The following is a 19831-nucleotide window of genomic DNA, read 5'->3' on the forward strand; positions in this document are numbered from 1 at the left end:
GGAGATTAAGGCAGAGTGTCTTTGGTGCCATGCGCTGGTAATTATAGTAAATTGCGTTTTCTAGAATATACTACAATAATGCTATCAAATTCAGTTGCATATTTAATATACCGTGCTACAAACAGTGAAGAAAAATAAACTAAGTGTCGTATTGGTTCTTAAGAAGTGTGTAAATCCCTAACTGCTTATTGCAGTTAGGGATTTAAATGATACCGTAATAACAATAAAAGTATCAAAAATATTTTAGTTGAGACAGCCTTTTAATATTTTACAAAAGTGTATTTTTAAATTCGTGACGACATTTTTGTAAAGTTAAGTACGTTGTTACAATCAGGTAATCAAATGTTAACTGGTGAATAATAAAATGTTGCAGAATACATTACGGAACAGATTTGGAAATTCGTTAGTACACGTGCTTTCATTGAAAACAATCATTATTAATTGAAAAAAAATTACGTGTTTCTGGCACGCTACTCTTCTTTAAAACTGAAGCGTGAGATCTGAAAATAATCAAGTCTTCAAAGTTACGTTTTATCCAAACGCTGATTTCCCGAACATGGGTTCATTATTAAAACCACCCCCAGGAGCCTGTAACGGGAATCGTGGAGAACGCTGTATGATGTTGTCATCTATAATTACGTTAGTACTAGTTGTATCAGTAAGCCTAGTAAAATAATTTTTTTAAATGTTGGTGTAAATATGCTTCAAAGTAGGCAACATACAGAATCATGAAACAAGGTTGGCTAGAAGTTATAAAATAGCATTACAACATAATTTCCCTGAACGTAATTGGGACGTAGCTATAACACCGGTCCTCCAATGGACTTCAATTTTCAATGGCTTAGTATGTGTCTCTCTGCTGTCTCCGACCATAAATCTGGATACAATCTTCCGCACAACAAATAGATATTTTCATACGAATCGCATCTATTTAAGGGAACCATGTTTTGGACAGTCCGCCGAATATTTGGAAAATACTGGTTAACGAAAAGTAAAAGACTCAGATTACTGATCATAGACTTAATTATTATTTAAGATTTTTATCGCAAATTTAAACTTAAGTGCTGCAACTGCAAGAAGATAATGTCTTTGGCGAGATGTTGAACTCTGCCTCTCCCTCCACAGTTTTGTAATATAAACTTATCTTCTACACAGGTAACGGCTGGGTGGGCTGGACCAACGACTCCTACCCGAATGGTTTCGTGGAGCTCCTTTTCGAGTTCGACCAGGTCCGCAACTTCAGCGCCGTTCATATTTTCACCAACAACTTTTTCAGGAAGGATGTTCAGGTGAGTCTATGGTTGTCGACGTCTGGATAGTTACTGAGACATATGAACTGTAGGTATTGCTGTTTTACATATGAAATGTAGGTAGTGCTGTTTTAATGCATAGCATTGATTCTTCATAATAAGAATGTAACAACAGTCATAACAATGTAAATACTGTCGTATGCCTGGCAGTTTCGTGCAAATTTCTCGATCTCTTGTCACTTGCGTGTCTGTGTCTCTGTTTACATGATCAGCCAGGTTTCCATGGGCCTCAAGTTTCGGTGAGGATCGTACAACACAGTGACATAGAGGCCAAGGAACTCGAATTGCTGATGTACTTGTTAGTAGCCATAAGCGATTGCCACTACTGTACGAGAGCTTCAGCAATGCAGCCAAAAATACTTATCAGACTGATATGTCGCTACACATTTTTATAGTGTAATTACATACGATTATACACCATAATTAACAAAATTTTTGCTCAGGTGACGCTGTCACGAATAAATTTTGGAGAGAATATTTCGTAGGGCAGACATGACCAGCCAACGGTTTAATGTATACAAGACAGAATACAACGCTGAAGTAGGCACAAGTGTTTCGGAGGTCACCAATCAATTCATATTGTACACAAGGAGGCTCTGTAGAAAGCGACCCATACGTTCTCCCATGTGGACTGTATGACATAGCCAATAGGATTGCAGTGAACACGGGGTCATCGAGATTCGTCAGTGGATCAGTGAAATATGTCGCCTGGTTGGATGACTCGGTTTCTGGCTGCTTCAGGTCGCTGGCCGTGTCCTGATTCTCCATCATCCATGTGAACAGCTGCTCGGAACATGGTCTGCATCACGGACGCAGGCTGGTGGGGCAGTATTGTTATGGGGGACATTCACCTGATTGATCTTCCATGGGACTTGTGCTAGTAATCTAAGGCAGCATTAGTGCAGTGGACTACATGGACGTTACTGCAGACCACATTCATCACCTCGAGCGTGCTTTCTTCCCCGATGGCCTTAATGCTTGATCTCTTCTGCTTTAGTAATGGTTTTTTCCAGCAGGATAACTGCCCATTTCTCAAGGCTACAACCGTACACATTTGCTTGAGGAGCATAAAAGTGAGCTCACGCTAATGTGTTGATCACCGAAGTCACCTGATTTGTACCCAATGTAGCTCATCGTCGGCCGTTGTGACCGAGCGGTTCTAGGCGCTTCAGTCTGGAACCGCGCTGTTGCTACGGTCGCAGGTTCGAATCCTGCCTCGGGCATGGATGTGTGTGATGTCCTTAGGTTAGTTAGGTTTAAGTAGTTCTACATGTAGGAGACTGATGACCTCAGATATTACGTCCCATAGTGCTTGGAGCCATTTGAACCATTTTTTTGTAGCTCATCTCAAGCGTCATAGAGTGACATCTATGCGCTAACAAACCACAGGGCAGTATTTGAAAACATCTTTCTGGCTATAAAGCCGTGTTATTATAAAACAATGAAACAGCTAAACCAGCGACATTTCGACCGTCTTTGCAGCACGTCTCTTCAGGGTAGCTACCAACTTACACAGGGCCGTAATTTATGAGAATTGCGTGACATGTGCTCAGAAATGTGGTCCACTTACCTCCGAAAAACTAAGAAGAATTTGTGAGATGTAAGACAGACAAAATCGCTGATTTATTGCGTTCATTTTTTTTTTCTGTGGCATGGTCTTATGGGACCAAACTGCTGTGGACATCGGTCCCTAGGCTTACGCACTACTTAATCTAACGTAAACGAACCTAAGCTAAGGACGACACATACAGCCATGCCCGAGGGAGGACTCGAACCTCCGACGGAGGGATTCAAAATTAAGCAGGTGGTCATAAGGTTTTGGGTCATATGTGTGTAAATACACACACTCTCCAGCAAATGCAACTAGGTGCAGGAAGCCATACATCCTAAATCCTCGTGGTCTGCTGCTGTTATTTGCAAAGAAGAGCCTACTGTGATTGATTATGGATAAATTACGTCAACTATCAGCAACAAAAAACTACCAAATTAAGTAACGATTATATAGTGACTAAGAAGCACTATAATTTAATGGAACACGCTTTTGAAACAGCTTAGAACGCAGCCTAGTCAACACAAAAGTTATAATTTTAGTTGCTTTTAGATTTCATGTAGACGACTGAATACTTATTCCTTCCTGATAGTCCGCAGCTCGTGGTCGTGCGGTAGCGTTCTGGCTTCCCACGCCCGGGTTTCCGGGTTCGATTCCCGGCGGAGTCAGGGATTTTCTCTGACTCGTGATGACTGGGTGTTGTGTGATGTCCTTAGGTTAGTTAGGTTTAAGTAGTTCTAAGTTCTAGGGGACTGATGACCATAGATGTTAAGTTCCATAGTGCTCAGAGCCATTTGAACCATTTGAACCTTCCTGATATGTGAATAACAGCCTTCATCAGTGAAACCCATCTACCTGCTCGTACACCTTAACACACTGCCTGCTAGCTTATAAGACGTTGAAGGAAACCAGAACCAGATCGAATCCTCGTGGCAGGTTCAGAGGTGGCCAGTTATCAAGTGCTACTGAGCAACAGCACACTGTAAACACCGCACTCAAATTATGCCATTTCTCTTTGAATGCTAGATGGAAGTTACACTAAAATAACACCATTTGTCTTCGAATGCGAGTCGGCAGTCATACTATAATTACACCATAACTCTTCAGAAGCATACTGGTATGAAAATAAGACAGACGAAAACATACGAAAACATATTTTGTAGCGCTCTTCCGCGACAATTAGAAACCTGTGTCGAATGTCGAAATGGTGGTCAGCCCCACTACAGTGAACTCAGATAAAAGACACATCTGTCTATTTTCTACTACATGTGCTCTAACATATCATCCTACCAACTCTATGAGTACTATGTTGCTCACAGCACCGGGTCAATATTTTTCTTTGAAAGTGTGTGTAAAGCATAAACTATATGGCATTTTTGAGGAGCAGTTGCCTTCATGGCGCTGTGGGTGAGTGGTCTAGAGTGTGGACAGGGAATTCGGCAAATCGAGTCGATTCCCGTTCTTACCAACCGCTTTTTTTCATTTTATTCTATTCCTTGCAACGTTAAACTATTGGTTCAAATGGCTCTGAGTACTTAACTTCTGAGGTCATCAGTCCCCTAGAACTTAGAACTACTTAAACCTGACTAACCTAAGGACATCACACACATCCATGCCCGAGGCAGGATTCGAACCTGCGACCGTAGCGGTCCCGCGGTTCCAGACTGTAGCTCCTTTAACCGCTTGGCCACCCCGGCCGGCGTTAAACTATTAACTATTAATTATCAGTTTAAATATATTTAAATAGTTCAGTTTACAAACATAAACTTAATAAATTCAATTTACTTATCATTACTACTCTTGTAGGTCAAGTAAATGGCAAAAATATTGTAAGTATAGGAGGAAATTTAATATTAAAGTTTTTACTGTAGGTCATGTGTTAAAAAGGCCATTTCCAGTCGACCTTTGGAGGTGTACTGACCGTGGAAAATGTTCGATTTTAATTAAATGTCTGATCAGAAAATTATAAAGTAAGAAGTGAGCCGGGTTTAGTAGTATGCAAGACGGCCCACGTGTGTAGCGTGTGGCAGAGGGAAGATAAACGCAATATGGGGGCAGATAATGCCTCTGAAAGCAGCTGGACGCTATTCGCTTCTTCGAGACTGGTCAAACACCCCTGCAAGCAGTCGCATGGTACCTCGGCATCAGTGCCAAAGATAAAGGTCGAATGAATGGTAGGGACTTTCCAACACGGTAATGAAAGAACCCTGGGTACAGTTTGGAATGAAGGTCAAAACTAAAGGCGATCACACGTCAAGGAAATCTTCTAAGAGAATATTCCCGGCAAAAATCGCAGAGGGCCGTATGCATCCAGAATCACTGTAGAAGGGAATGGAAAGACAGAGAGACACAGATTAAACAATACTTACAGCATGATTAGCAGCCTCGACCGCGCAGGGGGCGGCTGATCGCCGTTCGGCGCTGCTTGCTCTGCCTTAGGTCCCATCGGCTGCCACTGTTACGTCGACTCAGGCTACAGTAGGTGAACATCCCATTACGACGACCATGGCTATGGCAAGTGACAGACGGTTACAACTTCGGTTACGGGCACGGCACACGGAGGAACAACAAGAACAGAAAATTACGGAGAGCTGTGGCACCCACGTTGCCATTCCCCCGCCCCAGGCAACTATCGAGGTCACTCATCAAGTGAAACTCTACGGGCAGGACTTTCTGTTTAGCGTGCGCTATTTTCCATACCTACCCATCAACGGACGGCCTCCCAAGACAACCAAATCACTGACGCCGATCGGCAACGCTGCGATCAACGGGCCAGGGACTTGATGGCAAGGCGCGGACTCAAAACGTCAGATCACGACCGCGACATCACATCTAACGACGACAGCAAGTGACGATCAGCTGTAGGATCTGACTTCGAAACATTTCAAGTTAAAGATGACGACGCCCAATTCCAGCTCGTCTGCTGAAAGCAGTCCGGTGTGAATCGAAAGAACACTCAAAATGTCAACAATGGAGCTAACACACCACTGCCACTGCCCACAGCCTACGAATTCGACACATGGACCACACCACTCAACCAGCTACGAACGGCACTAGCCAAGCAGGCCAACCTCGTCTCTCCCAAGCACCACCTACCAGACTGGTGAGGATCCACCAATCATGATTTAGTACACGGGAAAATACCTTTTGCTTAACGCGGAAGAAACAAGTTACTGGAGCATCAAGGCCATACATAGAGGAGACTCGGTAAAATATGATTTCGAGTTGTTGACGGACCAACGGACGGCAGTAAACTTCTTCTGGGAGTTGAAAATTACTTTTCATACTCACCATCTCCCTGCAGAGAAAACGTTCAAAGTTTCCACCAATATTTACCAGCCGAAATGACAGTTCAGAAGGTGGAACCAGAACTACACTAACTTGGCTTCTCGGAAGCATCAGTACATCAGTTCAAGAACCTGGATCAGAAGACCGCATCACCTTGCCAGCCAGACTGACCAGTGTCTCCTTCTATGACCCATGCTACATCCTGGACACCAGAATTCGAGTTGAAATCTTCTATCCAAAAGAGAGGCCTCCGTAACGCAAGCGGTGCCAGTGATATTTTCACGTCGCTAGTTACTGCACCGTCCCGGCGAGGTTAGTATAATTTGGAGGCCACCATCACCCAAACAACGGCTACAAGTTTGCAAACCGGAAGCCTACTTGGTCAAACTGTAATGGGGAACACCTGGCCACATGGAGAGGGTGCAGCACATTTCAACAACCATTCCTCTAGTACATGGTACAGTACCAAATAGCGAGGGAAAGGACCCAACAAGCAGCCCAAGTAGCAGTACCAATACCACCATCAGTGAACGACATATCAGGCTTCCCCTGTCGTCCATCAAAACTGTCAGTCTGGAGGTGTGCCTTTCGAAATAACACACAAACGAGAGGACGACGACCTGATAGTACCTAACAGCCAGACAACTACTTTGCATTCATTATGGATCACAGGCTTTCTGACGACCTTACAGCAGAGAAACATCCTGACCATTCTAAAGAAGACATTGCAGAAATTCTGTGCAGCACCAACAGTATCGATGAAAAACATAGCCCTCTTTGAGGGAGCCATGAAGATCTTCACCCCAAGCAATGGCCCACAGACGTTCACAGACTGAAGACCCGATTTTTTGTACAGACTACGCCAATGTTCTTCAAAGCGAGAAGCCTGATCTCGAAGACTTTTTGCTTCACCACCATGTAAACGTCCTTCTCCTAGAAACACATCTCCGACCAGTACAGCCATTCAGGCTTTGGAATATGGTGCGCTTTCACACCAATAGAGACAATGGCTGCGATGGGGCATTGTCATCTACATAGAAAGTATCATAACCCAAACTCCAATCGCCTAGACACAACTAGCAACACTTCACGACTCGGCGATCGCCATCACCACTGCATATGGAATTATAGCACTCACTGCAGCCTCCCTCAGTCCTAATAGGACGTTTGTAGAGAACGATTTTACTGTTCTATTTTATGGCTTCGACAAAATACTTCTAGGGGGCGACCTCAACGTGAAGCCCTTTGCGTGGAACTCTAGGTGGACGAACCCCCATGGAAACAAGTAGTACGCAATGGAAGGACGCCTAGAGGCGATTACCTTTGGTCTTGATGAGCCAACTCATATCCCTAACAACCCCAACCATTGACCGGATGTCTTGGAAATTGCTATGATGGAAAACGTGTGTCTGGACCTTTAACTTCAGGCCACAGTCCAGTACTCGGTGTCATTGTGGACGCTGTGGACAATCTCCAGCAATCCTGGACCATCAATACCAACTGGCAACAGTACAAAACATAGCTCAACAACATCGTTCGACCAACGGAGGGCATCTCTACCACTGCCAACGTCGATGCAGTGATATCCACTCTCATTGGCAAACTCCATAGGAAGTATTGACAAAACACCATCAGATCAAAAGGCCGTACCTGGTGATAAAAGGAGTTATCTTCCTTGTTTAGTGACCCGAAGACCTTGAAGAATATAGGCAGCAATGCTGGCAGTGCCACTGAAACCCGACAGACTAACGGACAGGAGATGAAAAGCCTCACCCGCGAATTACAACATTGTGTCGTCGGACATCGCACTGAAGTTTGGGAGGGCAGGATGGTCCATTCATGCTTCAATCTGGTGATGAATAGTTGCTTCACCATTGAAGAACACACTCCAGGACCCTGCCGGCCTTGTCTATGATACACTGGGCGAGGCAGAAATCTTCACCGAGGCGTATAGGAGCGAAAACGCTGTCGATATCCTAGAAGATAACGCCGTAGTACAGACAACGCAGAAGACAGGGTACACCGACGGCTGTGGAAACTTCAGTTGTATCACCTCCAGGATGGTTTCCGTTAACTATGCTTGCAAAGATCAAGAAAATCCTCTGACATCTGGGCACTCACTCAGCACTGGGACCGGATGGCGTTACAAACTCCCATCTGAATCAGTTACCACGAAAGCAACTGGTCCTCATTGCTAGGATTTTCAGCGGCTGTCTACACCTGCACTACCTTCCATCCTGTCAAGGGCCTGCCAATCCTCAAACAGGGCAAAGACTAAAGTCAATCAGGAAATCACCAACCTATCAGGTTCTCTTGTACCACACACTATGCAGCTACAGAAACTCCTTCTCACTACCCAAGACGTCATACGGCCAGACCAATTTGCCTTCCAAAATTCCCTCTCTGCTGAGTACCAACTGCTGCGGATCACAGAAGACATCGCCTACAACCCAAACCGTACCATCTACACAGCAACAGTGTTCCTGGACATGGAGAAGGCGTATATTAGAATCTGGAATGGGAAATGTCTCCTTAAATTACTGAACCTTCATATTGTCCCGGACTACCAAGTCGGTTATTTCCAGTTTCCTTACAGACCATAAATTTTTCGTCACGATTGTGGGGCAACTGTCTACCATCAAGGATTTGCAGGAAGAAATTCCACAAGGTTCAGTGCTGTCCTGCACACTGTTTATAATCTATGTCATTGATCTACCAATGCGCAATTCCCCAACAATACAGTCCTGCCCACCAGTAGTCGGGAGCTACCACCTTCATCATGAATGCAGCAAAATCTCAACCTCGCGGCCAACTGGGCGGGTAACCAACTCATCCAATACAACTCCAAAACACGAGGATTATAGTACACACACCAAACAAACTTTTGCATCACCGCAGTTCCCTGAACTCCTGAAGATAGACGTTGACTGTGGATATTGTATCACAGACACAGACCCTTTGACTGTTCAGCGATGTCAGTAAACCTGCCCAATGATGTAATCAACCATGCAAGAGCAGCGCCTATTAGACGGAGCGGGTCGGACAGCCGATCAGTTCCAGTCATTCCACCAGGAAGGAGGTACACGGCTCGTGTTGTCTATAGTTCAAACATGCCTAAACGGTCAATACCGCGGTTCGATCGCGTCCACGTTGTTACTTTGTGGGAGAAAGGGCTCTCAATAAGGGAAGTGTCCAGGCGTCTCAGAGTGAACCGAGCGATGTTGTTTGGACATGGAGGATATACAGAGAGACAGGAACTGTGAATGACATGCGTCGCTCAGGCCGCCTAGGAGCTTCTACTGCAGTGGATGACCGCTACTTACGGACTAGGCTCAAAGAAACCCTGACAGCCACGCCACAATGTTGAATAATGTTTTTCGTGCAGTCATAGGACGTCATGTTAAGACTCAAATTGTGCGCAATAGGCTGCATGATGCGCAGCTTCACTCCCTACGTCCATGGCGAGGTTCATCTTTGCAAACAGGACACCATGCAGCGCAGTACAGATGACTCCAGCAACAAGCCGAATGGACCGCTCAGGACTAACATCAAGTTCTCTTCACAGATGAGTGTCGCATATGCCTTCAATCCGTCAATCGTGTGAGACGTGTTTGGAGGTTACCTGGTGAGGATCAACGCCTTAGAAACACTGTCCAGCCTCTGCATCAAGGTGGAGGTTCCCCGCTGTTTTGGGGTGACATTATGTGGGGCCGACGTACGCCGCTGGTGGTCATGGAAGGCGCCGTAACGACTGTACAATAAGTGAATGCTATCCTCCGACCGATAGTGCAACCATATCGGCAGCATATTGGCGAGCCATTCGTCTTCGTGGACGACAATTCGCGCCTCCATCATGCACATCTTGTGAATGACCTCCTTCAGGATATCGACATCGCTCCACTTGAGTGGCCAAACATGAACCCTATCGACATGCCTGGGATGGATTCAAAACGGCTGTTTATGGACGATATGATCCACCAGCCACTCTGAAGGATCTACGCTGAATCGCCATTGAAGAGTGGGACAATCTGGATCAATAGTACCTTGATGAACTTGTGTGTAGTATGCCACGACGAGTACAGGCATGCATCAATGCAAGAGGACGTGCTACTGGGTGTTAAGGTACCGGTGTGTACAGCAATCTGGACCACCACCTCTGAAGGTCTCGTTGTACGGTTGTTCAACATACTACGAGTGGTTTTCATTAGCAATGAAAAGGATGGAAATAGTGGTTATATTGATCTCTATTCCAATTTTCTGTACAGATTCAGGTACTCTCGGAAACGAGGTGATGCATTTTTTTTTATGAGTGTATTTACGCGTCACAGACCTGACCTCCGGGAGAGGCTAGTGTTGAGTGGAACAGAAATCACCTGAACAAATCACGTCAAGTATCAGAGTGCATTACGATAGCAAGGTCATTTTCAAACTCTACCAGACCGAGAAGAGAACGAAAACGATTGATCCATAAACTCTTTCCCCTTCGCACACATATGATCGTCTGTGAAGCCACAGCTCTTCCGCCCACGTTGTATGGATGCTCCACGGGGGGGGGGGGGGGGGGGGGAGGGGGGCAAACAACATCAAACTCCAACAGGTTTTACAAACTCCATACCTTTGGCTCATCTTTGGGGCATCCATGTGAACCAGAGTCCGTGACTTAGACCAGGAACTCGAAATCATGACTATCCAGGAACTTATTATCCGCCTCACACCTAAGTCTTTGGACAAAATGGACGCACTGCGGCCTTCTAAAAGACACCTGCACTACACAGGGCCAGTTTCCCCACACACTGGCATTGGACCCGGGTACCTCGAGCCATCACTGAAGTGCCAAAATGAAAGATTAAATAAAGTCAAATGAAATCAACTGACACCTCACATTGCCGCAACTCCCACCCCAGTAGGGCTCAATGACCTCTCCGGGCCCACAGCCATTCTTATGTTCAACTAAAGAGTAAATTACCCATTTACCTGTCACCCAGGAAGTCCAAATAGTAAGGAGCAAGGTGGCAGCATTTCTGCACAAAAAACGTTCTCAGCACAAGAAAAGTTTCGGCGAGCGTTCCCAGTGCAGTGACACTCCTCAGCAACACCTGATCGACCAAGACACTTTACCTACGAGAAGACAGTGATATATATACTCTGGTAGACACACGCAACTGCAAGCTACGTAGCAATTTTCAGTTTTCATTGGAATAGCACTGAATAAAGGCAGGTTGCCTGTCTCAGTCTCAAATAAGAGAAATTTCATTGAATTTCAGGAAGACATTACTGATTGGTACTTCTCTGTTGTAGTATAAGGCCAGTGGCTCTTGATCGATAGTAAATTATTTCAAAGTGCGAGTAGCCAGTAGTTAAATGGTTCAAATGGCTCTGAGGACTATGGGACTTAACTGCTGAGGTCATCAGTCCCCTAGAACTTAGAACTACTTAAACCTAACTAACCTAAGGACATCACACACATCCATGCCCGAGGCAGGATTCGAACCTACGACCGTAGCGGTCACGCGGTTCCAGACTGTAACGCCTAGAACCGCTTGGCCACCCCGGCCGGCGCCAGTAGTTAGGAGACCGAGTGGCAGTGAAAGCACTCGTCTTTCAAAAAGGCCCTTCGTAGTGACTATTGGAAGCAGGTGATTCTACTAAGAGGTATTTAGTCTGACACTTCTCAAAACAAATGTCTTGATAGAACAATAAACGAATTGACTAAAAGTAATAACTTGCTACTTCAGCAGATTAATACTGCATTCCATGAAAGGTACTAACATGTTGTGACCGAACAACTACCAAGCAAAGAGATTTTCTTCCTCTCATCTCCGCTATAAAGGCTGACAAACAACCCAACTAAACCCATGTAGTCGTTAACGTCCTGATTGCGACACGCAGATGACATCGAAAACAAAGAAAAAAGAATTCGTACATGGAAACCATGCTGGGACGCGACGCAGGAGGAAGTGAGATTGGGAGAGATAGGTAGATCTACTACAAATACAAAACTAAAAACGTAAGCGCATAGGATGATGCTTAGTGATTTGGCTGAAACCACGTGGGCAGAAGCAGATAGATGTTCTTTCAAGTTCCTAGAATATTTCGGCTGAGTGGGCCGTAGGGAAAGGTAAAAAGCTATCTGTAGAGTTACGTGTAGCGTATGAGGAATGTCTGAGCAGCAGGTGATACATAGTCACAGTAGACCAGCGGTTAAATGCTCCATCAGGCAAATGATCGGCTCAGATTCTATTCGTGCTGCAAATAAAGATTTTATGTTTTCGTTTTATTTTATTCTTTGAAATGTTAAACGGTTAATTATAAAGTTTAAATATATTTAAACAGTTCAGTTTATATACGTAAAGTTTATGTAGTCAGTTTAGTTGCGATTACTAACCATGTAAGCAAAAGGTAACAGGCCACCACATTGCAGCACATGCATAAAATTTTACGCGAGGTGCCACTGGACAGGTTAAAAGCCATTGGCGCGCGCGTCAGCCAGCTTAAGTGGGGTTTTTAGGCGGTTTATCGTGCTCGTTTAAACAAATTCTGGATAGGTTTCCAATCTCCACCCCAGACAACGCGATGCTCAAACATTTAAAATATGTTAACACATGGAAGACATTTACCCGATTCACAGGCAGATGGCGGGATGATGTCTCATCCTCGGCTTACCTGACGAATTCGTATATAGAAAGGGCAGCAGTCCAACAATTTAAATAAATTTGCGAAATCAAGGAAGAGAGAGGACTCCGTAAAATGGGAGTAAACACTGGAATGAGACATTAAAGAAACTGATTCCACGCAAATCATCCAATTTCTGACAATTTAACTCTTCGACGTTCGGTAGTAAGCTGTTCGATTTACGAACTTCCTGGAACAGTCTCTCGTAACGCAGTTAAACCTAAGTATCGAGACATACCACTGTTAAATAGGTTACAACTTACGTCACGAGGGATATCAGTTGTGTAATGAGGACATGAAATAGCCGGCATTAAGAGACATTCTCTCCCACGACTGATGCTCTGTTAGAAGTGTCCCTTCATGTATTCAGAGGATCCGCAAAGTTCCGTTTGCGTTTACTGAGCGCAGCTAAATGCGCCCGGTGTGCGCACGTAGGGCCGGCTGGTCGCACTTTGCAGTCCACGCGCACCGCAGCAGTAAGTGAAACGTGGGCCATTATTCTGCCTGGGGGGATAACAAAGGAATTCGTTTGCATCGCTAACAACAGGCTGCGAGCTGCACCTGTCACTTCATTACACGACATACGAAAAGTAATTACTTGGGCAAATTTGTTCGCCGCAGTACACGCGCCGCTGTTCCACCTACTCGTCGCGCCACCACGCGCCCGAAATTAAGCGAATTAGTTACCCGAAAAATGGCTTATGCAGGTAACACAAAACGCAAAATTCTTTTATGTTTGTATTTTTCTTTTCACTCAAATGTAGATGCATGGGTTCACCTCCGCAGACTGCTAACAGCACGCCTACGGCAATCTTCAAATAGAAGTAATGACCGAGTTTTCACTGAGGCGTTGGTGAAAGGGTTTTTATTTCGATTGATACTGAAAAAGCTACACGATCACACAGATAATGTTGTGAGGAAGTCGAACAAAATACTTTATTTTATTGGCAGAACACTTAGAAGATGCAACAATGGTACGAAAGAGGCTGCCAACACTGCACTTGTCCCTCCGCTTCTGGAGGATTTCTTACCTGGTATGATTTAAGAGGACATAGATAAATATTGTAGAGCATGTCAAGAACATGATATGCGAGCTATGATACCAATCATTGAAAGAAATGCGATTTTGGTTGTGGGGTGATATTTTCACGAAATCTGAATCATCAATTTTTTCGCCCCATTGCGGAAATATTTTTTTGACATCCACCTACACATGGAGAAATGAGGATTGTCATTAACTATGAAAACTAAGAGATATCAGAGCTCGCACAGAAAGATTTAACTGTTCGTATTCGCAGCCTGTTATCTGAGAGAGGATCGGTATGCAGCTAGTCTAAAGGTGTTTTGATGAAACCTCAGCAAGAAACCTAAGCGTGAATTACAGAGCAGACATATACGTAAATAATTAGGTGTAGATGATATGGACAGCATAAACGTTAAGCACTTGTGTTAGAGACAGACATGAACACGATCTGATAAAAACTGCAGGCCTAATTACTCCTGAGGCCATTCTGAATTAAAACATAGAACATGTTGTGCTAGTGTCGCAGCATACACTGATCATTTGACACCACAATGGCGACTTAGCTTGTACAATATTTTCACAGATAGTAAGTTCAGAGTTGTTTACATGGTGGTGACCGATAAATGATGATTTTCGAGACATGTGCCACACTGCAATTATGTCTTCCCTCCAATCTCATTACAATTATTTTAAGACAATTTAGGTAATATTTTAAATCGCAGATTTGAGATAACTTTATGTTTTGGAAAAATACAGTTCATTTTTTAAATAAAATTTGCAATGAAATGTACACTGTCATCCGTTACATGTGAACTTATAATAAACAGTCTTATTTAAAAAAAATAGTCTATGATATACTTCAGGTTATTCATCAACACACACTTTTTGCTCTAAGTACAACGCGTTCTTTAAAGGATTACGGGTTAACGTGTCAGTGTAGCCGCATAGCGGATTACTGTAAAATATCGCTAAGCTCAGTGGTACAGTTTCCGAGGCTGTTCCTTGGATTCAGGTACGAAAATGTACGATATTTCAGAAAAAATACGGACTATTCCTTGATATCCATCTCGGTTACAATGGAGTGGTCTGGGTGATACAGTGATTAAGACGCTGGAGCTTTATGCTGCACGAATGGTCTTCAAATACGCATCTCTACCTTTTAGACGACTCACTAAATTACTTGTGGCAAATGCGGGGGGAGGGGGGGGGAGGTTTCTTTATCATTTGCATGGTCGGCGCTCCAACACCGAAAGTCTATGTTGATTACTACAGGATATTAAACGTGGAATACGTCGTAGCAGTACGAGATATGAGAGTCTCCCAATGTTATGATAGATTTCTAAAAAAGGAAATGAAGGAAACATAGCGAGCACCACGACTGTACGGGTTCCAGGGTTCGCTCTATCGTCGTTCTCAGACTGTACTTCCGAGACAAATATGAGGATTATTCCTGACATGTGCGTAACATAAATGTTGATAAGAATGTTCGAAACTGAATCTTGTTATGTCTGCGTAGCTATCTCCATACATCCGGGATTTCTCATGCTATCTTGGCTAATAATATGCCACTGTTAGCTTTGTTTGCTTTAGGGATGTGAAAATGATAAAGACAAAAGTGTTACCATACTAGTGAAACTGCATTATTTATTGCTTACAGAAAAATAATTTTCCAGTAATAGGTATTAAAATAGTTTTTTTTCCTTCTTGAAAGAGAAAAGGTCTATTCTCTATAAAACGTGCAGTACTGTTGGCAGACAATTTATTTAATTGTTTTACTTGCTAAAAGTGAGCATGTGTTTTAATATGAGAATGAAACTGTTCTCACAATAACCGTTTTTCAGTGGTGGTGAACACATAAATATCATTCCTTACTGAGGTATTGACGTACGCGAAGTAACGTCTCGTCCAAGAAGTGCCTCCAAGAATAATTAACTGAAGACGCCTTCGCAGAAGAAGATAACGGCTCGTAAATGGAGCTATAAACGGCATTCTGGAATTTATTGCTTTTATAGTACACAACTGATTTCACGGAGAATTTGTAGGCGCCATTGGTCTGGCCACTCGTTTGGAAATTGCCAATTTAGTGATAGGCATCTGTTTGGGTCGGGGTGGGGCGTTCACATCGGGAGGGGAGACGAGACGATGAAGCATTAGAGAACACTGGGGCGCTACTCAACCGCCAGCAAGTATACAGCACCAGCGAGGTGCAGTACGCATGCCAACATACACGTAGTGGAAAGTGCATCATGTGGCCGCTTACACCTTCGGGTCTGGATGGCCAAAGGTACTAGTAAGGCATGAAAAACTGCTTATTTTTGGTCACTAGGAATGCGTTAACAGCCAATCATGGCAAAGGTGTTAAGTTCGTGCAGCGTATCTTCCAGCCTTCTAATTTAGATTCATAACTAAATAAATTAGCCTGAAAATAAAGTTTACGTACACACCAAGCTCTAGGTAGATGTTTTACATACGCACGAAAAAAGTGGCAGTATAGTACAACAGGAAACAAAACGAGAGTTAACTTAAACGTGAAGACTGTCAGCTGCAGAGCTTTTTGCTTCAGTCACGAACGATCCCCGATTGTTCCTTTCCTTATTAACAATTTCGTCTGCCTATCTAAGCTTACGATGTATGGGTTGCCTTTTAAGATATTACAAAAACATTTTTAAACTACAAATCGTATCATTGTTCCTTAAAATATTAGCTTTTATAATTTATTCACTTAAGCGTGGACTATAACAAATTTTTAAAAACCTTTTTTCCTCTTTGATATTCGTAGTACAAAAACACTATTTGAAATGATTCAATAATAACATGAGATGATAAAATCGTTGAGGATTCCTTTTTGCTTGTCACAAGAGCAAAAATAAATTCTTCAGGCGATTAGTCAGTTGAATATGGGCAATGATATATTTGTTAGATGTTTTTCGCTGTCCAAAAAATGTAATAAACTGTCCGACCAGCTGAAATTGTCTTGCCGAAGAACGAGGAGATACTTTAAGGCTTTTTATCCTTATTTACTCGATGACTAGTAGCATACGAATTGTTGTGTACTACTCGAGATTACCTGTTCTTTGATCCCCTGAAGCAGTGGCCGCGGCATATTTAGTGTAGCCGAATAAATAATCTATCATTTTCTTGGAAGCGTTTCGCTGCAGAGCAAGACTTGTTGGATTCAGTTCATCTTGGGACACCCAAACAACTGAATGTTGCCGCATAATAGGAGTATATCGAACATTCATCTGCCTTTACCATGTTGAATAAGAATTTTATCCACAATACAACTATATCTATATCTACATACACAGACCGCAACACTCTATTCGGTTCAAAGGGGGGTACACTCTACCAATACCAGTCATCCCCTTTCCTCTTTTACTCGCAAACGGATCGAGGTAAAAACGGCTTCTAGATGATTCCGTATGAGACCTAATTTCTCTTATCTTCTCTTCGCGACCTTGAGAAAAATGCATGTTGGCGGAAACAGAACCGTTCTTTAGTCAGCCGCAAATGTCGATTCTCTAAATTTACTCAATAGTGTTTCGCAATAAGAACGTCGTCTTACCCCCAGGTATTCCCTTTTGAGTTCACAGAGAAAAGCCCTAATACTTGTGTGTTGATCTAAACTGCAAGTAAGAAGTGTACCAGCACACCTCCGAATTACTAACAAGAAGTATTCTTTTAATCCAATCTGGTGTAGATCCAAAGCACTTGAGCAGTACTCAAGTATCCGTCACACTAGTGTCCTATAAATTATCTCCTTTGAACAATGGTGTGCAAAACTTACGGATCAAAGTAGCTTTCACATGATGTATCACTGCCAAGTAACATACAGTAGCTCTGTGGAAGGTGGACCATACGAAGGTGTGAATACGAAGGTGTGAACTTCAGTAGGGCAACAAATTATTTCCAACTTATGCAAAGTAGATACATGTTATAAGTTTACTGCCCTTCTAAATAATCGGTAGCATGTTCCCAGCGACGTGGTAGTCGTTGTACACCCTTAGTTGTGTTTACTGTTCGGGTGGAACCGTCTGTTGTCCGGCAGCTCTGAAGTGAATACCATGAGGTGGTTCTTCAATCAAGCCGAGGTCTCAAGCGATTAATTCCAGGGAGTGTGGTGGTGTGATACAGCACCTGTGACTGATTTGTTCGATCGATGGGGCTGGAAAACCTATACCCTCCACACTCTGCGGACTTAAGTCCCTTAACATGAGCCGTATGTTGAAGGAAGCGCTGCATAGCATTCACTTCAGATCCGTTACAGAGATTGGTCAGGCAACAGACCGCTCCACCCAAACTACCAACGCAAATGGCTCTGCCAGTTGTATCTCAAGAGGGTGCGTCAAGAATCACTACTCAGACTGAATCTGCTTTCATTCGAGGACAGAACGCTACCCCACTCCTCTTTGGTCCAGTCTCTGCCTTCTTGGCATGATTCCAAATGGTCCTGCCGATGTACGGGTATCAACGAAAATCAACGTACTGGTCGTCGGGCAAAAGGACCACACCAGCGCCGTCGGCGTGCCACTGCAGAATGTCTAATTTCGTCTGTCGCAGTCCTGTTAAACGTGGTTGGAATTGCACCCGCTGACGTGGGTCTCTTCGTGACTGCTGCACAATATAGGCGTCATCTGCTGCTGTAGCTGACCTTGGTCGACCACCTCCTCTCCTTCGGGCAGCAACACATGTGGTTCGGAACTCTCCCCATGCACGTGAAAAATACTGTAAGCAATACCAAACTCCTGGACTACACTTGTAACACTTCGCGCTCCCTCCACTTTCCCGACGATGGATGTCTGTATTAAGTCACTCGGATGTAATCTCCGGGCCATATTCTAGTTAAGAATACCATCAAAGTGCACCGTAACTGTTTGCTGATTAATAGACAACGCCTTTTCCCGTTCCTTCAACTGCCTCGTGTTGTGGGGCCCGCCCCACCTGGTGCTATAGTAACACTGACCAGATGCAGTGTACCGTCCAGCTTTCTGTTCACGACTGGGAGACCTCTGGCAACATGCTCTTGCACATTCATTCATTTCCACCTAGTATTTAATATGTTACACTACTTTATGTATGAGGTCTTTACGATATGCATAGAAGTGGCGAGTAGTTACACTTTCCTAGAATTTCTTCAGTAAACCTAAGTCGACCTCCCGCCTTTCGCATTAATCGACGTTGCATTATTTTAGCATTTCATATCGCTCTGCAAAGTTACTCCTATATAATTAACCGAAGTGACTGTGTCAAGGGGCACACCACTAATATTGTGTCCGAAATTTATAGGATAGTTTTTCCACTAGCCGGCCGGAGTGGTGGTGCGGTTCTAGGCGCTACAGTCTGGAGCCGAGCGACCGCTACGGTCGCAGGTTCGAATCCTGCCTCGGGCATGGATGTGTGTGATGTCCTTAGGTTAGTTAGGTTTAATTAGTTCTAAGTTGTAGGCGACTGATGACCTCAATAGTTAAGTCGCATAGTGCTCAGAGCCATTTGAACAATTTTCTTTTGTGTTTCCACTCATCTGCATTAACTTACAATTTTTTCCATTTGGAGAAAGTGCCCTTTGATAACACCGAATATTTATTCTATATGAATACGGCCATTGACCTTGTTCTTCTGTGCTGGGTGCACACACTTTGCCCGAACTCTTACGGGACTCGGTAAGATTGTCTGCCGCGAGTAATGAGTGTAATGGGCAGGGGCACAACTAATGTAGTGTGTGGACATTAAGTTGGGAATGTGGGTCTCAAGGGGAGCGAGCAAGGGATAACCCCCTGCAGTCGCACTATCCTCTGTGTCCTCGGTGGCTTAGATGGATAGAGCGTCTGCCATGTAAGCAGGAGATCCCGGGTTCGAGTCCCAGTCGGGGCACACATTTTCAACTGTCCCCTGTGCTTTATATCAACTCCTGTCGACAGCGTAGGGTCTTGATTTAATTATCATTTCAAACATTTATTCTGTCCTAGTCATTGAGTGTCCTCTTACAGT

General features: G+C 43.9%; 1 protein-coding gene across 1 annotated transcript in view; it reads left to right on the plus strand.

Moving 5' to 3' along the window:
- LOC126119666 (discoidin domain-containing receptor 2-like) overlaps positions 1-19831 on the plus strand; it is a 449482-nt gene that overhangs the window by 340158 nt on the left and 89493 nt on the right. Inside the window, exon 7 of the mRNA XM_049915072.1 lies at positions 1156-1289. Within this exon, the coding sequence (XP_049771029.1) occupies positions 1156-1289 (134 nt within the window). The remainder of the gene's footprint in view (positions 1-1155; positions 1290-19831) is intronic.

Source organism: Schistocerca cancellata, chromosome 1 (genome assembly GCF_023864275.1).
Source record: "Schistocerca cancellata isolate TAMUIC-IGC-003103 chromosome 1, iqSchCanc2.1, whole genome shotgun sequence".
Lineage (NCBI taxonomy): Eukaryota > Metazoa > Arthropoda > Insecta > Orthoptera > Acrididae > Schistocerca > Schistocerca cancellata.